Raw genomic sequence first — 20584 nt, 5'->3', positions numbered from 1 at the left:
TACTGCATCTAGTCCTGGGAGATGCAGTTTGGAAAAAAAAAAAATGAAGAGGATGCGGAGCAGAGCCACTGAGCTGTTTTGTGTGGAGTGTAAATGCCTCGCAGCAGGAGGTTTGAGAGCTCAAGCTCCTCAGTTTGCACAAGAGAGCACAGGCAGCTGCGTTGGTCACAGCATGTAAGTACCTTCGTAGGGATAAAATCAGTAATGGTACAGAATGCTGTACTCTGGCACAAAAACGCATGCCAGAGCCAAGATGGGAAGCTGAAACCAGAATGAATCTACATAAGAAGTTAGAAACGTATTTTGAACAGAATTAATAGATTACCATGGAAAATGATGGCTTTTTCCCACCTCTTGTTATACTCAAATGAGAGCTGGATGCTGAAAGAGCTGAAGCTTAGATAATTGAAAGATGAAGATCTGCCTCGCCTTAACCTCTATGAATCAGTGGGCAGGATGAACCACTTTTCTCAGTTCCATGCAATTGAACCGTGATGCCAAACATGGGCTACATAGTGACACTGGCAGACACTGACTGCACCACAGACTGTTTAACAGAAACACGAAAACCATCAGACTGATGTGCACTGATGCAATACCAAAGACCAGGGCTGGGCACAACCCAGCAGCAACTGACAGCTTCTCATGCCATGGGGAGTTCACTCCCATGCCCTCCTGCTCGCCAAACGCCGTGACTGTCCTCTGCCCCGATACCAAAAGTTATGGCTTCACCTTTGACAGTTTCTACTCTGCATTAATAACGTACAGCAGCAAAAATGTGCTGCACATGGAAGATTTAGGACAGCAGAAAACAAATGGGATGCAATATAAAAATAAATAGCCCAAGGTATTTTAGTACCAATGATTAATTTTCATATTTAATAATAAATGAGTGATGAAGGTCAAATCATCATGAACAAGAATAAACTTATATGCCAGCTAGACATTACTGTAATATAAAACATAATGCTGCTTCACCGTTTACAAGTTCCACATTTGGGGCTAGATTTGTGTATATGAAACAAGCACTCTGCAAGTTTTATCAGGCGAGCATCTGCTCCACAATCAAGTCTGGTTGTAGTAGCAGGAAGGACCAGGAGCTTACCCATTGCAGGGAAATTATCTCCTCTCTGGCCTAACAATGATTTGTATATGACAGTGGACGTACCGGGGTCTCACACTGTCACTGCAGAAGCTGTGCCAGTTTTCCTAAATATGCTGAAACTCCAAGACTTTAGAACATGGGAAATCCAAGGAAGGAAGAAATTTTTGATGTGTTTAGTTTTAACATCCAAAGGTGTCAACCAAGTCTTACTGAGAAAAAACTGCAGCCAAACTAATATTAGTATAGATCGGTTACACTCTCAAATCTAAAATAAATTAGTAAGCAAACTACAGTCTGATACGACGATCCATTTAATCATCTTTATGTGAGCAGTTTCCTTCACTGACTTCAAATCTTCTGAGTTTCAGGGGAAGAAGAGAGCATTGTGGGGCTGATTCCTTAAAGCAGAATAAAAATGTAGAATTTTCATAAATTCAGGTGGTATTTCATGTTATTTTTACTATTTCACATAAACGTGGCTCATTTGATTTTTTGGAGAGACTGAAGATTTGTACTAGTAAAAGAAACTGCAGAAAAGCTAATGAAACTGGAAGGATGACAAGTGCGAGTGGAACACACAAAATCTTTAAAAATCAAAAGAGTTGAAGAAAGAGCGGCTGTGTCCTGAAATCACAAAAGACAAGGGACTTGAGCAATCAAGGGAAAGGGAAAGAAAAAAACTATTAGAGTGTTTGTTTTTCTGCATCACTCATTTAACAAATAAAATTTCTTATTTTATTATACAAGCATATAAGAAAATTTTTGCTGCTCCAAAGACAAGGTGAGAGGATTAGGGCAGAATCTAGCTGCTCCTACCCCACAGAGGAGGAAGGGATAGAGGCGAGACAACTCCCAGAGTCATCCTGAGAGCAGGATCCCTCCTTCTCTTGGGAAGGGAGGGGCGCAGATGAGGATTGTATCTGATGGAAAGAGCCAATTCTCTAACAGAGGCCACCCAAACTCCCGTATTCCTCCTTTGGCAGTAGCAACAGCAGCAGCACGCCAGTGGTAATGCCACCTAGGGAAAGATGGTCTTCAAAAGCTCAAATGCTGCCAGCTCCTCCTCACTGCAAGACTCCACATGAGGCAGAATTAGGGACTCATAGAAAAACTTAAGATTGGAAGGGCTCTCCAGTGGGCATATAGACCAACCTCCTCCTCAGGCAGAGAGAGCTTCAAAGTCAGAGCATGCTGCTCATGGAAGTCTCCAAGGATGGAGGTGCCAGGGCCTTCCTGGGCAGAACTGCTTTCCCTTATGCCAAGCCAGAATTTGCTTTGCTGCAAATCATGACCATTCCTTCTTGTCTTGTCACTGTGTGCCTCTGAAAAGAGTTTGGCTCCATCCTCTCTAGGACCTTCTTTTAGGTGGCAGGAGACTGCAATTAGATCCCTCCTGAGCTTTCTCTTCTTCTTGTGAATATCCCTTTTCTCCATGGGGGCTCAAAACTGGATTTGGTGTGTGAGATGCAGCCTCGCAGCTGCTGGGTAGAAGGGAATAACCATTTCATCTGACATGCTGGCTGTGCTCTTGGTAATGCTGCCTCATGCACAGCTAGCCTTCGTCACTACAGGGGCACTCACTCACTACATGCTCACTCGTGTTGCCATCCACCACGACTCCCAACACCCTTTTTGCACTGATGCTATCCAGACATTTGGTCCCCAGCCTGTGCAGATGATGGCGTCATTCCCACCCAGGGACGAATCCAGATTTTTGCATTTGCCTTTACTGAACCTCAGGAAGTTCTTCTCAGCCCACCCTTGCTAAGGTTCCTCTGATCAGCAGACCTGGCCTTCCATGTGTCCACCACTTACCCTCCAGTTTTTGCCATCTGAAAAACAGGCTGCATCCTCTTCTGGTGTCTAGGCCTGAAGATGCCAAACAGTATCAGTCCCATGATCAACCCCAAAAAACATTTAGCCAGCTGCCAGTTAGACTTCAACCCACTGACCACTCTGCCCTGTGCTCCTGCCAAGCCACCCAGTTTTTCACCCACTTTGCAGTTCACCCATCCGCTTTGAACCTCCTCAGTTTGGCTTGGATGGGAAATCGAGAGCCTAGAAATCATTATGGCAGAGTCTGCTGGCATGTAACCACAATCTGCTTCTATGAAATGGCTGATAATTCTCCTGAACAGAGAGCTAAACACAACAAGGCAGGCAGGCAAATGAAAATACAATGAAGCTTTCCAGAAGAATGTCCTTCAACTCTGGATTAAGAGGATTATACCACTTCGTATACCATTTTTATAACCCCTTGAGTCCAAGTTTTCTGCAGATAAGCTAAGAACTGACATTCCCTAGAGTAAAGTTACTCAATTCTTGCACAAACTACACAGCAGTCCACTTCTATATGCTGCTTTGCATGTCTGTGCAAAGTAGTTTCAGAATACCTTGACATCTTGAAAGCAACACCGCACAGCAAAACAAACGTGTGTCACGGTCACACTGCAATATGACTAATTTTATTAAAATATATGTTGGAGGATTGCTATCATACAGTGTTGCTTTGGAGCATATTTAACAAAACCTTATCTCAGATCATCTACATCCTGTTGAATTTTCTAGTATTTATGTGCATCAAAGCAACGCCACAAAAACACTGCTACGCTTTCCACTGAAAAATCCACATTTTCCATTGAAAAATATGACTAGAATTGATGGGACCTGGACAACAGCAGATAATTCTCATTTTCCTCACGAAGTTCATTACCTGTGTGGCACTGGACACATCAAAAGGTTACGCAGGGCTGGCCTCAAGCATAAGCAACCCACAACAGCTATCATGTGGCCCTGGTTTGGCCTCGGTATTAACCCTTTGCCACTTCACGTCGTAACAAGTGGCTCTCTCCTCCGTGCAAGAGAAATTCCTGTGCACCCTGACCTATTGCACAATCCAAATGAACCATAATGAGCTACTAGTTGCAAGATTTCTGGAACTACAACAAAGCCATCCCGGCATCCAAACCGCGGAACAGGATGACAGCCTTTAAAGAACATTTTTTTAAACTTTTCTCTGCAACCAGAGCAGCATACTAGAAACTCCTTTAAAAATAAATGAAACTTGGATTTTGCAAACAAATAGATGACTCCCAGATTGCAAAAATACCTGTGCTATTAACATGAACTCTCAGAATAAACAAAAACTCTGCAAATTCTTTCTGCAGAACGCTACTTTATGTACAGTATGTACCTTTGTGCAATCAGGTAAAATGACCAGGACAAAGTCCATAGGATTTGCCCCAACTTGTCCCAATTGGCAGCCTGTCCCCACGATTCAACACAGCAGCAGAGAACTGAAAGAAACTGAGTCATCAGATCCTGTCCCTTCGTAGTGCAGGCTCCCACGCACTGTCTAATCATATCATAATCCTGTTGAGCTTCATCTTAAACCTCCTCAGGTTGTTTGCACCATCATTTGCTTAGTTAATATACTTCAAAACCATTTAAAAGAATAGTTAAGTATTTCCTATGTAAAACCTGCAAAACCCACACTTCTTAACTTATTTACTAGTACATAATGCACTGGAACATGTTAATATTCTTTGATTCAGGAAAAAAGAGTTGATAAGAACACATACTTGCACTAAAATCAATCATTCAGATTTATAAACAATAGTACTAACAATACTTTTCCTCTCATGGTTGTTCCACCTAAGTGTCTCTCTTTACCAGGAGGTAAGTAGTTACTTCACAGAGAAATATTTTTTTAAAAAATGTTATTTCATGTTATTTTCGGAGTGGCAAAAATCAGCTGGAGCTGTAAAGTGGTGCTCTTGACACCAGGTACTCTCTCCTCCAGTCACTTGCAGCTGATCTGGAGGAATCTAGAGATACATAACACAATGTCCATTACTTTTGCTCTAAAGCTATACAAAACTTAAGAGGCCATCACCGAGCCCGTTTAAGCAGCACTTTTCAAAGATTTAAATTATAGGGTAAGCCATCCATGAAATGTTTTCTTACCACACAGATTTTAATTTAAAAAACTACAGTACTGGCTCTAGAACACGCAAGCAGTTGAGGACAGGAGGCATGCAGGAAACCCCACAGTCATCATTTGCTCCGAGAAACTCAACAGAAGGGCCTCTCCTGGTGCCCACCAGCAGGTAACTTCTCTGCGGGCACCTGGCTCCTGTTAATCCTATTGCAACATGGGTACCTGTCTGGAAGAAAGCTACTACTCTGGGCTTCTAGTCAAAATAATAAATGCTGCTACAGCAATCAGCTAAGGCAGAACAAGAGGAAAGGTTGTGACTGGACAATGAATTGAGGTATACTACGTATTTAACAATACCCAGCATGGAACAAGTATGTGACTCCTAATACGCTGGTTAAGTTAAAGCCAACTTGGAGCCCAACCTCCAACCAGGTCATATTAAAGTACACAGTTTTGTCTACACTGGATTTCCAGGTTTGTTAGCTGACTATTCTAATGGGCCTTGTAAATTCTAGCCTAGAGGAGGCCAGAGACAGAAAAAGGCTTCATAATAAAAGGGATTAGGCAGAACTCTGGTTTAGATCCAGAGGTCTATGGGAGATGCAGGAGATGAGTTCATGCACCCGAGATTTCCTGAGCATGGACAGGCAGAAAAACCCAAGAAGGAAATGCACGTAGAGAGGTTTTACACAAGATAGCAGTAAAGCAAATTTTTTCTCTTCTGAGAACACCTGCCTTTGTCACAGCTTAGTGAACTACCTGCACACAAGCACACACACAGACCAAATTCTGCAAACACAAATGCTTAATTGGGTTGCTACATAATTAGCCTGGTTTGTATTTAGACTGAAATTTTAACTGTATCTGCTTTCAAGTTAAGCTCAACACCTACTCATGCATTTTTATTTACAAAGACTTCTTTTGACTGCTTCTAGGCAGACTGGTTCACACATGGGCTCATCTGTAGAATTTGAGACCAAAGATGAACTTTGGCACCAAACTTCAGAGTCTAAACTACTGACTTGAATGCAGCTCCCCACAAGTCCTGGGATGTCCATAAGGTAGGAAGATGACCACGCTATACATGTCATTTACATAAAGATATATGCTAGTTATGAAAAAAGGAAGTGGTCATTTAACTAAAAAGTTTTTACAGCTATTTATGCTGATTTCAGAAGAACATATAAAAGTGTAACATCACCATTCCCACAGAAGGGACAGATCCTCATAGATTTAGTGATGATGGTGACCTATACCTCCAGAGCCTTGCTGTACACTGAGCACCTGGCCTAAAGTTTTAACTGACATGGTAAAACACAGAAAGTGTTTACATCATTTAGTGATAACACCCTGGGTAGGTAAGTTCAGTCATTTGCTGGCTTAACTATTATTTCAATTATTTCAATATTATTTCAAAAATATTATTTTAACTGTTATCCTACTGAGCAAATCACCTTCTTCTAAACTTAGTAGCCCACAAAGATATTGTTTTAATAATCTGATCTCTTCTGAAATAAATTATTTTAATATTGTTGATGCATAACAGCAAGTTTCTGAAAAAGTAATAAAAAAGAGAAACTAAATAATAAATAGCTTTCAGCAGAAGGACTTAACTACTGGACAGAATATAACCTTAAGCATTATTGGCAAAGGAGCAAGAGGAACACCTACCACAGATTTAGGTTTGCTGACTGCTACCAGATTGGCCAGAAAGTCTTCATCATACAGCTGGCTAAACACATGGGCATCGTAAGCCACCATTATGGAGATTTCTTCCATCATTTTGACGGCAAGCTGCCGTTAGCGGCCAGAGAAGGTTGACAATCCAAGGCTGTACCTTGGCTCAGTTCCGTGTCAGTTGTTCACACCCACCTGAAGAAGCTAATGAGGAAGGAGTGTCACGAGAGAAAATATGACCCAGCAAATCAGCTCCCGTGTGGGTTTTCCTCTCGAGGGTGCCTTTTATTATCACGGGAAGCGCGTATGAAACACCTGCTCACACTCCCAAAACCCAACTTGCAGAAGGCATTTGCTGAAGTTTGGTGAGAGCCAGGGAACCTGTTTTAGTTCCAGTATTAGGCTGAAGATGAAAAAGCAGTAGCCAAACCAGATTAGTATTAAGCAAGAAAAGATCTGTCAGTGCTTGACAGCACAACTGAAACCACTTCTGTTCTTCTTGAACCTTGTAGCAATTGTTTATTCTTTATATCCAGTTTTCTCCCACAAAAGCTGATATACTTGTTAGCACAGTCTCACTTTCCAATGAATTGCTGCTTCTGGCTTCTTTGTAAATTCAGAGAGACCAGTGTAATGGTGATTTCTTTCAGACATCCCTTGGAATTTTCCACAAGTTTCTAAAACTCTCCTTTAAAATCTTTAAAACCACTCACTTTTGCTTTTACACAGATCTGAATTGCATTTTGTGCCATGTCGATACTATGATTTTAGCTGGAAGATGATGACATCAAGTCACAACCCTCCAAAATGAGTCCTTTGGTTTCCATTTGTAATACAGGGTAAAACAGCCATGCCAGATGCAATGAAGGCTGTAAGCTCCTCCTTGAAGAAACTCACACCTCCACAAGTGAAATAAAACCCATTTATGCAATTGAAACTTTCCACAGTAGAAGGTTTTTAACCTGAATCTGGGACTGGTTTGCTTTTAATCAAGAAGTGATATGGTATCTCTCTTGTCTATGAGTCCTAAACAGCGTAGCTGCCTTCCAAATTGCTCCTGATTTTCCAATTCATTTATCATCACATCTATTTGACGCAGAGAAAAAACAGTGCAAGAAAAAATTCGGAAAAATCATTAAAAATCAATATTCTCAAAACTACAAATGAAAATCTAGAAAATAATAAGTGATTTGAAGAAACAAACAAAATATGCCCAAAAGAAATCCCTTTCAGGAGACTCGGGCGAGGTGAAACTCCTAACCAAATCAGCACTTCTGCTTAGACTCATCCACTAAATTTTTATCTTCTCTGGTAGCCTTGTGTTCTTCCTGGTGAAACATCATACCTGCTCAAGAAACATAAAACATTTCAGCCGTGCATTTGTCTCCAAAAAGAGTATGTGCTGGATGCAGCAAATCCAGTAGCAACTTCCAGTTCAGGTTGCCAGTAGCATACGGTTGTGCTCTCGCTCTCCAGAATAAACAGGGTCAGACCCACCTTGCTTTTCTCTTTTTCCTGTGCTCCTGGAGTATCTTTATCAAAGATTACATGGGTATCTAAACAGCACTAGGTGCTATTTGCATTTGAATAGGAAACTTGAGCAACAGCTGTAGCGTACAGGATTAAAAACCCAACATCTCCGTCACTTAAATAGGGGGCGAAATTATGTGTTATTGCTAGGAAACAGAGAGAGTTCTAATAGGCTTATGGCAAACAAAAAATGCAGCACTTGAGGTTAAATCCTTGAGACTAAAGCAGATTCTGATCAGGCTTAACCCTTGCAGGAGGAAGAAAGGTATTTTTTCCTTGACATGCACCTATAGCGCATTTTTTAAATTTTTCTTCAAAGGCTTGCAAATTTTTTCCAATTAATTCCCATGGCAGAGATACTTTAGATTCCAATCCTGAAGCGATATCCAGCTCACGAGATCGCTGTGTCACCCATACAAAAATCGTACCTGCTATGCTAAATCCTGCTCAGTTTTCCAAAGCGCTTTAAATGACCGCTTCCTCTTCGCTTTCATTGCCTTGTGGGGTGGGTTTGTTGTTTGTTTTTTTCTTGTAGCTAGAGTTGAAAGCATAAGGCTAAGAGTGGCTCCTCCTTGGCTGCCTCCGAGGTGTGCTGACAAAGGCACCTGTTGTATGAGGTAAAGAAAGTCCCTTCCCACAACCCCTCCCGCCCTGCTGGCATCCGCTCTGGAGGCTCCCAGCAGGGACTGACATTGTATTGGAATAGTCATGGAGGCACAGGGGAGAGAGCAGGCGGTATAACAACAAACATTCCCGTGTTAATGAGAGACCAATTTAATTCTGCAATAAGGGCAGGAGGTGGAGAATGCAAATTATCAGACATACTCCACAGCTGCAGCTACTCGAATCCCTCCCCTGATTTAGCCAACAGACATTTCTATTTATAAGGAATTATGGACCAGAACCTGTATTCCCCCCCCTTTTTTTTTCTATCTTAAACAGAAAGGTTACAATGATTTAACAGCACGAAATCTACATGTTACTATTGTATTATTGGCCGAATAATTCTTCTCATATCTATTCTTAACAGAGGGCTTGTAATATTGGCATGTTCTAACTAGCAATCGCAAGAACTAACAACTGATTTTTTATGTTGGCTACTGCGTACCTTTACTTTAAAAAGGATGTTTTTCAGCTGTTGTTTCAAGCTAATGGAGCTGAGCTGCCCACAAATCCCTACTAACCTGCATTTTACATCCATGTTAACAGTCTGTGCAATACTCTAATCAGCACACAAAATTGTAAGTAGCAAGCCAGTTAAACTAAATCTTTAGAATTAAATTGACTGAAGCAAATATGTCCACCCAGACATAGCGGTAGCATGCTCACACCAGAGGAACTGGAAAGGAAAAGGCAAGCGGAGAGATGCCCTTCACCACCTCCTCAGGCCGCACTACACACTCCTCCCAGCATTTCAATACAGAGCCTTCCCCTCAGCCAGGGTTTCCAAGTGCTGAAGTGATGAATAATCTATCAAAAGACAACAAAAAACACGTAGTGCAGCTTCATGTTTCTTTAAAGCAAATAGCGCTTCTCTGTCTAACACCACGTCTACCTTGCAGCAGCCTTCCTCCAGGAACAGGAATGCAGTCCCCTTCACAGCATAGTTTTGCAAGCATACCTCCAAAGCAGGAATTTTTGTAGAAGCAGTTCAACCAAGCAGTCAGGATGACAGAGGAGAGCCAGCAGAAGGACAGATGAGCTGCAGAAAACTGTTAACTAATTAAGGTAAGTAGCCCTAATTATAGTTGTTGGGATTTATATGCTGGTGGATCATAGAGGTGAATGGAAAATTCCTGAATTGAGCAAACCAGCTAGCTTCGCAAAGCAAAATCCTGCTCACTCCCAAGATAAATTCACTCTCACTCCACCCCCAGGAATGTCTTGCCACTATCTGATGGGGATAGGATCTTCTGATAGATGGGGAAAGCTTACGTATGTGAGGTATGTGAAGCTTCTTGCTAAGCACTCCCTTCCTGCCACCACATTTCTGAAACACAAAGGCGTTTTCTGCTATTTGCTTTTCACGTATTAATGAATCTGGGAAGATCACAGCAGTCTTTCAGATAAGGAAACATAAAACTCCTTTCAGAGCACTTGGAATGGCATTTGGCAGCCTTCAAGATAAGTTTACAGGGTTTTTCCCCCCTAAATGGGAATGAATAATGTTACCATCGGCTCTTTTTGTAATTCCCTTACCCAGTTAATGACCTGTAAGAACTGTTTCGAACACGACCAGCAAGTGAAAAGCACCTGGTTACAAGTCAAATGCTGTGAATCCCGAAGTACAGTTACATTCTCTCCTCACCCACAAAGGGCTTGCGGACCATCAGAGAACAGCAGATAGCCCAGCTCTTCCATCCACACACTGAGTCATCTGCAGTGCCACCTAAAGCCCCTGTAGACATCGCTGCTGCCCTCTGGAACCCTCGGCCACGCCAAATGCGTGTGCTGGAGCGAAAGGCGGGGAGCGGCTGCCCGTCCCTCACACGTGTGGATATCCCAGTGAAATAAGGAGCAAAGCATTTACTGCTGTGCTGGTGCAGCCTTCGAGAAGACTGCGATTTTATTTGTAACTCTGTTCCAATTTTAGACATCAGAAGGTAAATATCCTTAGACGTGGTTTTGGATTCAAAGTGAGCACTGAATGCTAAGCTATTGCTCGCAGGAATGCCCCATACCATTCGAGAAAAGCAGTTGCCAGGCTCACTGATCTATAGTTCAGCAATTGCTTCTCCAAGTTTTATTATTTAAAATGTCAAATAACATGGCCTATTTTTTTTTCCCAAAGAAGTGGGTGTATGCACCTGTGTTTCTCCTAAAATAATCCTCCAAATGTGTGGAAAAATCTGGACTTGATGTGCTTTAGCATATGTACTTACACGGGTATATCCTCCCAATTTGCGGCTACGCCACATTCTCCTGATTTGAAAGCAGGCAAGATTGTAAACTCATTCTCACAGATTAAAGCCAGCAAAGCCATCCTGCTGGGGAGAGCGAATGTTTCTCTCCCAGCGGTGGCAGAGGTCAGCGTGGCTGGAATTGCCGAGGCATTCCCAACAAACGGGTGATGCTGCCGTGCGCTCCTCCTCAATGTAAACGTGTAGCCCACCCTAGGGAAAAGCTGAGGACTTCTAAGTCTTCATTTTATGTTGCCAGCTCTGCCTCTTGAATAATTTACTATAAGCACAAATATTAGAGGAGGGCAGTACTATCGTCCTGGTCTCCTTCAGTCTTACGGGAAAGCACAAATAGCAAAGTCACTGCAAAAGCAGAAGGAACCTTTACAAATGCATTTAGTGCTTTGTTATGGATTAAAGTGAACGTAGCAGAAAATACCCAAATTCCCCTCTCCCAGCCTCCCCAAATCAGCCGTGTGCCACACAAAAAGCTAGTCAGGCTTCCATGCAACAACTGCTGCATGAGGATTTTCTTCCACAAAGTTCCTAGGTGATCTTTAAAGCTCATGAAAAAGAAGTAAAATTATTTATTAGCCTCACCTCTAAAACTACAAAGGGTGGAAGAGCAGGCCAGCCAATAGCTCCCCAACCTGTTGAAGGTCACTCCCTGTATTTTTAAAAGCATATTCTCAATTAATTCTGTTCTGTGTATTTCTTCTGTTTCTCAAAGAGACAGTTATTAACGCTTGCAATTTTAAAGGGTTTGGGTCAAGTTTCAGGTCTTACATTAACTTGAAACTACAGCTAAACAAGGGCATGAAGCTGCCTAAAACAAATCCACCCCTTTTGATTTCTAAAAATCCTATGAACCTGAAAAAGATTCAACCGCAGCGTAGTGAGGATGCCAGGTATGTATGCATTATTATTCAGCTCAGTCCCTTCCAGATTATGTTGCAGCCTTTTAAATTAACTCATGACTCTCTTTTTATTTTTAATTAATTAAATTCACATTTTTACTTTATGTTGTCATATTTCTTTTCCATACTGCCACCATCACTTTCTAAGGGCACTAGACGTTATTTCCTCTCTTCAGCTAAGTTTCCTTCAGATGTCAACTGTCTGGCAGAAATATCTCGCTTCATGAACTTCCTTCTTGTCTGCAGAGAATCTTCATCAGAGTTGGGATGACTTTTTGCTTGTTTGTGTTTTTCCAGCAGTGAAGGCAGCACAGGGCTCCGAGCTGTCCGAACTACTGGTGCAGTTTACTGCATGGCCCCACAAAGAGCTGCAGTGTGATGGGTGATGGAGACAGTGGGGCAGAGGAACAAGGAAAGAGCCAGATATCCTTGAGTCAGTATTGCTACCAAGTAAAAGGAATATTGAATCTTACTGTGAGATCTTGGAAATCCTAGCCTTTGGCTGTTGAAAAACCGACTGAGGTTTAAAACAGAGCTGAGCATATTTCCTCCTTCCCCATCCTTTTATTTTAAACAAAATAGGGGAATTTTTTTCCCTGTTTGCAAAGGCAAGGGGTGATAGTACTGGTGAGCTCCACAACGTGCAAACAGCTACTCCAGCCTAATGCACCCTGAGTGGGGCCATGGTAGTTTGCACCGCAGACAGCCCTACAGAAACCATTCAGAAGGAAAAAGCAGAAATTCCTAAACTGACTTAGAGCATAGTTTCCTGAAAAGCAGTACACTTCTGCCACCTGTTTCATGTTCCACACCTTCTCTTTGGGGACCCATTTTTAATCTCCTCCCAGTTCAGTGACAGCAGATGCCCATAAACAACCCAACACCACAACTGAGGGAGGCAGGGCCACCGACCACAGACCTTCCTACACCTGCCCCAGGGCCATGGTCAGCGTTTCCTGAATCTGTGCCCTCCGAGTCAAACCAATACAAACGGGTCCCTCCGGCTGCTGGAGGGACAAACATTAACAATCTGTTTCCCACTGTAAATGTCTCTGATATTTATTCCCTGGGACTATCAATCCAACAACTGAATAATGTTTGTATGGCATTTAGACCATGCAAATGCCATTGAGAGCTAAGTTCCATAATAAACTGGTCCTAACCCAACACTACCTGTGAAATGTATTTTAAACTTGTTGCATTTATAAGTTCAACTGGTATTTAAAGGAAAAAAACATGACATCGAGCGTATTTTTCAAGAAAAATAGCATAGCAGTTGCATAGGAATGCTTTGCATTTACAATTATTTATATGGATTTCTGGCCTGGTTTTAGTATAGCTTGGTTCAGGGATTTAACCCAAATAGCCAGCAAGCTAATGCAAGCAGAGCCAAATTTTATCAAGCAGAAGCTTCATCAGAGTAACAGAGCTAGTTCAGGCTTCATACAAACAATAATCATGCAGCAAGTATGTATCTGTATTGCTACCTTCAGCCATGGTCTACCGCCTTTTCATTTACAGCATATGATCAGCAAATAAAAGATATTAATGATCATCAAGTAGCACATTAAATAGTGACATCAGTCACGTGAAGACACTCACACTGGGGCCCAAGACTCAGGGCTTCTCATTCTAAACCCACACCTGACTTACTTTCTCAAGGTAGATACGTCTCTCTGTATTTTTCTTTCCCTCCCCAAAGAGGGGTTAACAGTTCTTATCTACCTCCCAGAGGAAGATTAATAAAGATAAAATCAATGAAAAAGGCAAAACTGTAAGAAGTATTATTACTGTTGTTATATTATAATGTTGTCATATTATAATGTTGTCTGTCAAGTTTTCTCCAGAGTGCTGTTAAATGCCTTATGAACTAGCCATGCTGCACGAGGAGAGCACCATGACCTGTTTACCTGGCTGACCTGTCTGAAGCGCCCTGTATCACATCAGATTTTAGTATCTTTACTGACGGTCACTTTGCACCTAACCCTTAGCCTGGAACACAAAAAAAAAAGGAGAAAGACCAAAAGGCTGGAGAGCCAGGCGCTATGAGAAATTCTTGTGGTTAAAGAAAAGAAAGAAAAAGACAGGATCATAACACATCCTCTGTCCATCAAAACCACTGGAGCTGGCCAGGCACAAACCCACTGTCATATACCGTGTTGTGCAAAGATTAGGCAGGGGCTGCTGTGCTGGTACTCCTGGAGCACCACGGCAAAGCCCTGGAAAGGTCTGTGGCCATGTCTTCCACGTGGACCCCCTGACAGAAGCCTCATGGAAAAGGTGAGACATTTCTATGTGTAAATAGCACAATAGTAATGGCGTATTCCCCAAACAAAAAATAAATCTGCAGTATGATTGTTTGGAAGAGGAGATCAAGCGTAATTAAGACTGAAATGGTGCAGGTGAGCAGGAAATGGCACACGGTGTCAGCTAAATTGGACTAAACCAGACAGACCAGTCCAAGTATCTCAGCTGCTGAGGTATAAAAGTCGGACAGTTTGACTGTGAGACACAGTCTAGACTGAGGCATGCTTGAAGACTCTGCAATAAGATTATTTCATGCATTATACATTAAAAGTACAAACTACTGATACTTTCCAGTAGAGCAGTGTCCCACAATGCTGGAGTTAAAAATGAAAGCATTAACTTGGAGGTCAAAGGACTGAATGCAGCCAAAAAAGTCAAGAAAACGGTACTTGCTACTATACATTTATACCAAAGACGATTAACAGCAATCTGATACAGAAAGCATTTGACATGAGATCCATTTGCTGGGAAAATCAGAAGGCAGCTAAGTCTTGGTACTCCCCTGGACAAATTCCCCTAGAATTTGTACAGGTCAGCTCTCGAGGAGGAAAGAAGCTCAGGACCGTGCAAGCTGATCAGCCTTATAAGACTACCAGCAGCATCCACTAATCTAAGCTTCACATAATCCTTTGCTGCTAAATCCCTATTCATCATCATCCAGCACAGTGAAAGGGAAATTCTGTTCTCAGAAGATGATTTGGGAGACAAACTATTTCAGTGCTTAACTGTGCTGATCTAGTCTCCTACTGTGAAAATCTGCATCTACGTTTAATGCTTCGATATACCACAATGAGAAAAGCTTTGGTATTTACATATGATTTAAAGATTAACCTGTCTTGATTTGACTGTTAATAAGCTTATTTTAAAGCACTCAAATGGCATGTACAGAGGGGGAGAGAAGGCAGGTTCTTCCACAAGTTATCAAAGAGCTCGCTACGTGATAATGAGGTATTTCTTCAGAAACCAGAGATATTTCCATATACTCTTCTATCCTCCCCATTTGTCTTATTCCAAGTTTGTCTTTTCTTTAAAATCTGGACTATAGGTCTTGTATTACTACTAGTATTACATCTATGCGACTAAAAGAAATGAGACATTCCCTAAGAAAAAGAAAAAAAAAATTAGTATCAGGAATTGGTCCAGCTTAGCACAGATGTCCACAGGGCAAGAGAACATTTTCTCCTCGTATCCATGTGCTCAGGCTGGGCACAATGTACTGCTCAAGCTGAGGTCAGTATTTCTGCCATGCATGCAAGGGCTGTGCTCCCTTGGAAGCTCACTCACTCCCAGTGCTCCTGTTGACTCCCCTCAACATTCAAATCAAGGGCTATATTTAGAGAGAAAAATGAGCCATAACTTCTAATCTATTCTTGATTTTTTTAACATGTCTTTTAGTTGTGGCAGTGTTTATGCAAAAATCCTTCTGCAAGGAATGCAAGGGACGTGCCTGGAATGAATGAGAGCTAATTTTTGCTTGATTTGAAGAAAAAAAATCCACAACTGTCCTGGTTTCAGCTGCGATAGAGTTAACTGTCTTCCTAGTAGCTGGTACAGTGCTATGTTTTGAGTTCAGTATGCAAAGAATGTTGATAACACTGATGTTTTCAGTTGTTGCTCAGTAGTGTTTAGACTAGAGTCAAGGATTTTTCAGCTTCTCATGCCCAGCCAGGGCACAAGAAGTTGGCACAGGACAGAGCCAGGGCACCTGACCCAAACTGGCCAACGGTGTATTCCATACCATGGGACGTCCCATCTAGTTTAGGAACTGGGAAGGGGGGGGCGGGGAATCGCCGCTCGGGGACTGGCTGGGTGTCGGTCGGTGGGTGGTGAGCAATTGCCCTGCGCATCATTTGTACATTCCAATCCTTTTATTACTACTGTTGTCATTTTATTAGTGTTATCATTATCATTATTAGTTTCTTCTTTTCTGTTCTATTAAACAGTTCTTATCTCAACCCATGAGTTTTACTTCTTTTTCCCGATTTTCTCCCCCATCCCACTGGGGGGCGGGGGGAGTGAGTGAGCGGCTGCATGGTGCTTAGTTGCTGGCTGGGGTTAAACCATGACAACAACAGCAAACAAACAGAGGATGCAATAACATTTAGGATGATTGGCAAAAAAAAAAAAGTTTTTAAAAAGAAGTTTCTACCACCATAAAATTCCTCAATGTATTTCCAAATCACAGTTTCCATATGATCAACATCATTATTTTCACTGTTTGGAAAGTCATCCCCTAAACAAAACAGGAAAAAAAATGCTAAAAAACAGGAAAGTTGGGTTTATAACCATGAAAAGTAGGAGATGCCATTCTTTTGCCTCTCTTAGTTTTGATGTTGGTTATGAATGATACGGCAGGATTTTCAGCCTACCAGCCATTGGTATTCAGAAAGGATACCATCTATCGAATTTCAGCTCTGTTTACAGTTCAAATTAATAGGGGGGAAATCAGCATCTGCATTTGTTCACTCATTTGGAGACTGCAAGAATAAGCCCTAAGGGTTTGTTCTTTTGCCTACAACAATAGTGAACTGCACCATTTAATCTAATGGTGTAAATAAGATGCTGATCTGAAAATGAAGAAAAATAAACCAACTCAAAATAAACTAATAACTAGCATGAAAAAGAAAAGCTATATTGCTCTCTATATGTGGATATTATATGTAATGTAAATACAGGTGACCTATGTAATGGTTTGAAAGGTTACAGATGTCCTCTACTGCATTTGTGGGAGAATAACTCAGTTTCTAATTGCTCTTTAAAAGTGGTGAAGAATTTGATCACCTTTCTCAGCCATATGATGGTTTTCTTGGAATGCCACACAATATTTTTCTTCTATAGATACATCTCACTGCAGAACTTTACAATAACCTGGAGACCTAAACATGGACTTAGCAACACTCCCGGGACTGGCACTCGATTTAGCAGTACATTAACTGGGCTCCCCCCAGTTTAAAGGAGAGTGAAATGCATGAGTCACACTGCTGATTCTTGTGATACAGCGTATCCCTGATGTTGCACAGTATTGACATTACTGAGACAGACCCTATCTCTATTGAACCACCTTGAGGAAAAAATAAAAACAAGAGGATACTTTCCTTAACATTACTTAGGACTATGAAATTGAGAAAGACCAGAAACATCTGAGTCAGATTTTTCTTATCTCTCATAATGGAGCATAACAGCAGCAAGAGAAAAAGCTCACTGTGAGCTAAAGATGGAGTGCCCTAACTTGGTGTCTCAGTGTTTTTGGCCATCTGTTATCAGTAGTACACTGCAAAACATTCAGGTTATTTTGTTGGGCAATACAATTATTCGCATTTATTTTTTAAATTTTTCTCTTAGGAACGTACAGCCTGTGCTCCCTTTATCAGTACTGTTTGCATTCTTGTACTCTTAGATCTTTCGAGTTACAGGATTTCAAGGTATATAGACAGCTGGCTGGGTGCAACACCACTGAAGATACTGTAAGAAGCAGCAGCACAAACCAGCGAGCAGACATAGCCGTAGGGCAGCTATGTCTCCTGTAACGCCTTTATAAGCTCAGGTACACTTTATCCTTTCTCAGCATTGCAGACCACCCTACATTTTGCCAGAGCTCTGAAAGTTCAAGAGTGAAAGCTGCATACATCACATGGGAAGGAGCCACAAGAAACGCAGAGATCTCTACCCACACTAGCCACTTGCCTGCTTCTGGGTGTAATTCAAGATGTTAATCATCATCATCTGCTCCCTAAAACACCTGGCATCTTCCCATATGAAAGTTCCTTTTCTTCCTATCTTCAATTAATGAAATTAAAATCTGTTATTTTAAAGGCACCTGAAACAACATCTCAGGGCAGTAAAAGTTGTTCCTGGGCATTTGAGCTGGTTCTGAGTCTCCTGTGTTTTGTTCACAACTCAGCTGAGGGAATACCTGAGATAACGTAAATACTTGCCTGAGCACCTACCACGTCTCTGAGCTCTGTGTGAAGAACAGCACCAAAACATACATGCTAACACAAATTGCACAGCTTGGCTTGTGAAATCTCAACCATATTAAACAAATACATAGAGCTGCAGGTCACCAAAGGTTGACAATCAGCTCTCCTCTGGATGTACGTAACAAGTGGACATCCCCGTGACAGATGTGTCATAAATGACAAAAAACCCAAGAGTTCATTTTGAAAAAACTCAGAATACAGAATGGGTATGCCAAACCTCTCTCAGAAATATTTTAGTTTTCCAAATGGGTAATGGAATGCTTAAAGCAAGTAAGGGGAAAATTCAATTTGGACTTAAAACATCACCTTCCTCATCTCACTTTGATGTAAAAAAATTACATTTGGCCTTGTGCACAACACCTGTTCTACAGGACTGCACATACAAAACCAAGCGTTCAAGTGCTTCTTTCTGCTCTTCTCCAGAAAGGGTCAGGTAATGGCTGGATCATCAAAGCAGAAAAATTATTTTTCTACCAAAAACAAGTCTACAATGAAAACCACAGTAGATAGACAAAAAGAAGCTGTCAGTCAGCAGCAGCCAAAGGCAGTAAGGAGAGGACCAAAAGGCAACAGCTGTGGAAGAAGTATAGTCTGGAGACTCAGCTCATGAACATTGTCTCTGCTCGCTGAAACAAAAAGGAAAAAAATATGAAGGGAAAAAGAGGAAGAAGGCAGTTGGGTACCTGTTTGTTCCAAATAAATCTCTACAGGAATCATCCTCCTCCTTCTCACGCCACAGTATTGTGCTGGAGAAAAGGTACAAAATATGGGAGCTTGTGAGACCATCTGAATTGTTTCTGAAGCCTTTACCAAAGAGTGTGACAGTTCTTTCATCAGTTATCATCGCAGTCTAACACCAATGCTGACGTGACCAACACTACCACAACAAACACAGCCAGGCTCTGTTACAGTATATCCACTTAATGCTTTCCTGGTTGTTAAAAGTGATTCAAATCAGTGGTCCCAATTTTTTGCTTGACAATGAGATTCTCTGGGCAATACATGATGTAGCAGTGCACACAAGCCACTTCCACCTTCCCCCATTTTGGGAGCACATCAAGAACAGCTTTATTATGTTTCTCCTATCCTCCTCTATCCACGTGCAGCCACTACAAACACTCTGCCAGTTTATCTATACACCAAATACTCCATCAGCAACCTGCTCCTCTTGCTGATACAATTTAAGGCAAATCTGTGCCCTGGCTGGGATCCCAACCCCACCCTACAAAAATGCAGTTGTTCCTGTACAACTGCCTCTACGGCAGGGCTTTTCCTGGCACTGCTGGGCAGGTGAAGGATAAGCATCTTTTCACTCTTCGCAGATCTAGTTAGGCTACAGGAAGCCTGGAACGCGGACACAGCTGAAGTTAAAGCAGCCAGAAATAAAGTAAGCAGAAAAATGGCTTAAAGCCACCTTTGTTCTGACCCTTTTTTCTTCCATCAAGGACTGTTGGGACCAAAGAGATTCCCAGCTGCTATCTCACACCGGGTACAGCAGTCCATGGCCAGCTTTGCCTTCAAAATATACTTCCAGTACCCTCCTGGATGCCACTCCAGTTCAACAAGTATCATGATGAGTTTGCTCAGCTGATGAACAGGAACACCAGTAAAAATAGGCGAGAGGATGGTGTTGGAGAGAAGACAGCTATGCAAGTAAAGGCACTCTGCTGCAACTTGGAAGCTTACACCTCTGCTTCCACGTTATGGAAGAAATCTGTTTAGCTATATAAGTAAATAAGATGTATAAGTAAATAAATAAGGGTGGGCTGCAGAAAAGCAGCTAGACCATGGCCCCTTCAGTATTTTGGAGGTTGCTTAGCAACAGGCTGGCTGCTGCGGGGCTGAAGTAGCATGAAATTAGCAGCTTTTCAGCAAAAGACAAATTGAATGTAAAACTGGGGAGGGGGCCTTTGAGTGGCAGCGAGGAGAAAAGCATTAAGTGGTGAATCTGATAGGATGGGCATCTTTTAGGACCGTTGCCTGAGTGTGAGGGATCTTTAATTAATGTGGCCAAGGGGCTTTGTCCTGCCTGGGTACTGATAAATTCCAAAGCGGGCCTGGCAAGTTAATAATTCAATCTTGATTAAAATTACGTCCATTACAGTCACCTTATGGGTTAATTACTTATTAATGATCTTAAATAGCCCAAACCCAGTCATATCAGACTATCCTTGCTATATTAGTCCCAGCTGACTATACACCACATTTTCAGTTGCAGTTATCTAATG

The 20584-nt window shown here is 41.9% G+C and overlaps 1 protein-coding gene across 11 annotated transcripts in view; it reads right to left on the bottom strand.

Moving 5' to 3' along the window:
• RABGAP1L (RAB GTPase activating protein 1 like) overlaps positions 1-20584 on the bottom strand; it is a 268383-nt gene that overhangs the window by 32771 nt on the left and 215028 nt on the right. The window contains exon 1 of one of the 11 annotated variants that reach the window (XM_009926545.2): positions 6717-7651. The exons of the other annotated variants lie outside the window; for them this stretch is intronic. Coding sequence (XP_009924847.1) covers positions 6717-6827 — 111 coding nt within the window. The 5' untranslated portion in view covers positions 6828-7651. Of the gene's footprint in view, positions 1-6716; positions 7652-20584 lie in introns of those variants that run through there. 11 annotated transcript variants of the gene reach the window in all.

The sequence above is a fragment of the Haliaeetus albicilla genome, chromosome 8, assembly GCF_947461875.1.
Source record: "Haliaeetus albicilla chromosome 8, bHalAlb1.1, whole genome shotgun sequence".
NCBI classification, from domain to species: domain Eukaryota; kingdom Metazoa; phylum Chordata; class Aves; order Accipitriformes; family Accipitridae; genus Haliaeetus; species Haliaeetus albicilla.
The sequence above is the reverse complement of the archived record's forward strand: the minus strand, read 5'-3'. Positions and strand labels throughout refer to the sequence as shown.